This window comes from Sinohyriopsis cumingii, chromosome 8, assembly GCF_028554795.1.
Source record: "Sinohyriopsis cumingii isolate HCF-2022 chromosome 8, ASM2855479v2, whole genome shotgun sequence".
Taxonomy (NCBI): Eukaryota; Metazoa; Mollusca; class Bivalvia; order Unionida; family Unionidae; genus Sinohyriopsis; species Sinohyriopsis cumingii.
The window spans coordinates 45686554-45688535 of record NC_142968.1 but is presented as its reverse complement, the minus strand read 5'-3'; the positions used below and the strand labels follow the sequence as shown (position 1 = coordinate 45688535).

At 43.1% G+C, this 1982-nt stretch overlaps 1 protein-coding gene across 1 annotated transcript; it reads left to right on the top strand.

Annotated features, from left to right (window-relative positions):
- The first annotated feature begins 66 nt into the window (after positions 1-66).
- On the top strand, positions 67-1247 carry LOC149793416 (uncharacterized). The gene is made up of 2 exons (XM_089968997.1): positions 67-740; positions 1181-1247. The coding sequence occupies exons 1-2, from the start codon at positions 67-69 to the stop codon at positions 1245-1247; spliced, it is 741 nt and encodes a 246-aa protein (XP_089825123.1).
- The last annotated feature ends 735 nt before the right edge of the window (positions 1248-1982 follow it).

Here is a 1982-nt window from a genome sequence, read left to right as displayed (position 1 = left end):
GAGAGACATCTGAACTATTCCCAGTATGTTTTGGCACCGTCACTGTTCAGTCCATTGATCTCCGACATGCTGACTAATGTTTTCAGAGACGGAGATGTTGGAGTCGGCATAAGATACCGTACAGATGGAAAACGGTTCAACCCCCGGAGGCTTCAAGCGAAGACCAAGGTTATGACAGACACCATCAGGGAATTCTTATTTGCCGTTGACTGCGCCCTCAACGCTGGCTCAGAAGCCGACTTGCTACGCAGCGTTGACAAGTTCTCCAGCTCCTGCACAAGCTTCGGTCTCACCAACAGTACCAAGAAGACTGAAGTCATGCATCAGCCGGCCCCTGAAAAGCCCTATGCTGAGCCCAACATCACCGACAAAGGCCAAAAACTCAACGTAGTGAACCATTTCACCTACATTGGCAGCACACTGTCACATAGCGTCGCTACTGACGACGAGGTGAACCTCCGCATTGCTAGAGCCAGCGCAACTTTCGGCAGACTGTATGCCAACGTCTGGAATAGAAGAGACATCTGCATCCAGACCAAACTAAAGGTTTACAGGGTAGTTGTGCTCCCCACAATATTTTACGCACGCGAACCGTGGACTGTATACCAAAGCCATGCCAGGAAGCTGAACCACTTTCACACCACATATCTCAGGAAAATCCTCAACTTCAAGTGGCAGGACAAGGTTCCAGGCAATGAGGTACTCGCCCAAGCAGGTCTCCCCAGCATCCACACGGTGAGGTTAGTGTAATCATGCCAGTGTATTTTATCGTGTAATGGCTTAATAAATTCAAAATAAACCAAACTTCTTTCACATGATTATACTTATGTAGTAGATTTCTACACTATTTGTTTTTCTGACTTTAGTGATGATTTGTTTTGTTCCATTACATGATATGGGATCCGTTCGTAGCCTCAACCACAACAAATCAAGTTGAGGCTACGACATCGTAGCTATTCAACATCAATGCATCATTGTCGTAGCTATTCAACATCACTGCATCATTGTCGTACGTTTACTATTCATTCGATCCGGGCAATAACACCGGGGTCGATCATCCTCTAGTTTGGATACATAGCTATATAACGTGCGAATTCGTTTTCTATAATGGTCTTCTTCTTCATGTATTGAGAATGCTCTGTTAACATATATACTTGTGTTTTTTTACGCCACTTTTCAGTACACGAGATATTATAGATGGCGGCGAGTATAACGAGTACAAGAAGAACCCGGGAAAATTCCGGTAAGAACCAACGACCACGAGAAGCTACTGGCAAACTTTCTCACATGCGCATTGGCCAATCTGAGACTCGAACTCACGCTAATATAGGTGAGATGGCAGTGGTCGGTAAAGACGAGCGCTTTAGACCACTCGGCTACCCGGGGCCCCGACTTATATACTACACGAAAAATTAGGTCTTCCTGAGAGGTTTCAATATAAGGGAATAGTTTCAGCCAGAAAATATTGCTTGATTTATTCTTAAATTGAGACACTGAAATTATGTCTTACATGTTCTTGACATAGACTGCAATACCTCCAGAATAACGTTTTACATTAAGCCCTTTATCTCGGTCACTTATGTAACATGTGAGACGATTTATGTCTATTTCATCATGAGCCCAAGACTCAACCAGTGTATAAAATATGAATATCACGTATAAACTTTATCAAATCACCACAATACATAGATAGCTTTTCTTTAAACCTGAAATCCACCAATCCTCTGCACAGTATGCGTCACATATGACACATGGGCTCCGCTAGACCCCTATTTATTGTTTATACCTAAATTATCCAGCTTTATTTATAGCCAGTCCGTTGTATTTCATGTCAGCATGTTCAGTATGCCAGAGTGCGTGGAAGAAGAAAGAGCGCTGTTCGCGCCAGACGTATTCTTTTCTGGGAAGTCTTACGATAATCGGATATGTGGTTCAACAACCTATAAAACATTTTGAAATTCGTTGGTGTTGCTTCTCTTTAA

Bases quoted from the DNA above. Each gene is read 5' to 3' on its own strand.
- LOC149793416 (XM_089968997.1), top strand. From the start codon at position 67: ATGCTGACTAATGTTTTCAGAGACGGAGATGTTGGAGTCGGCATAAGA. The intron at 741-1,180 runs GTTAGTGTAATC...GCCACTTTTCAG, and splicing joins CCCAGCATCCACACGGTGAG to TACACGAGATATTATAGATG.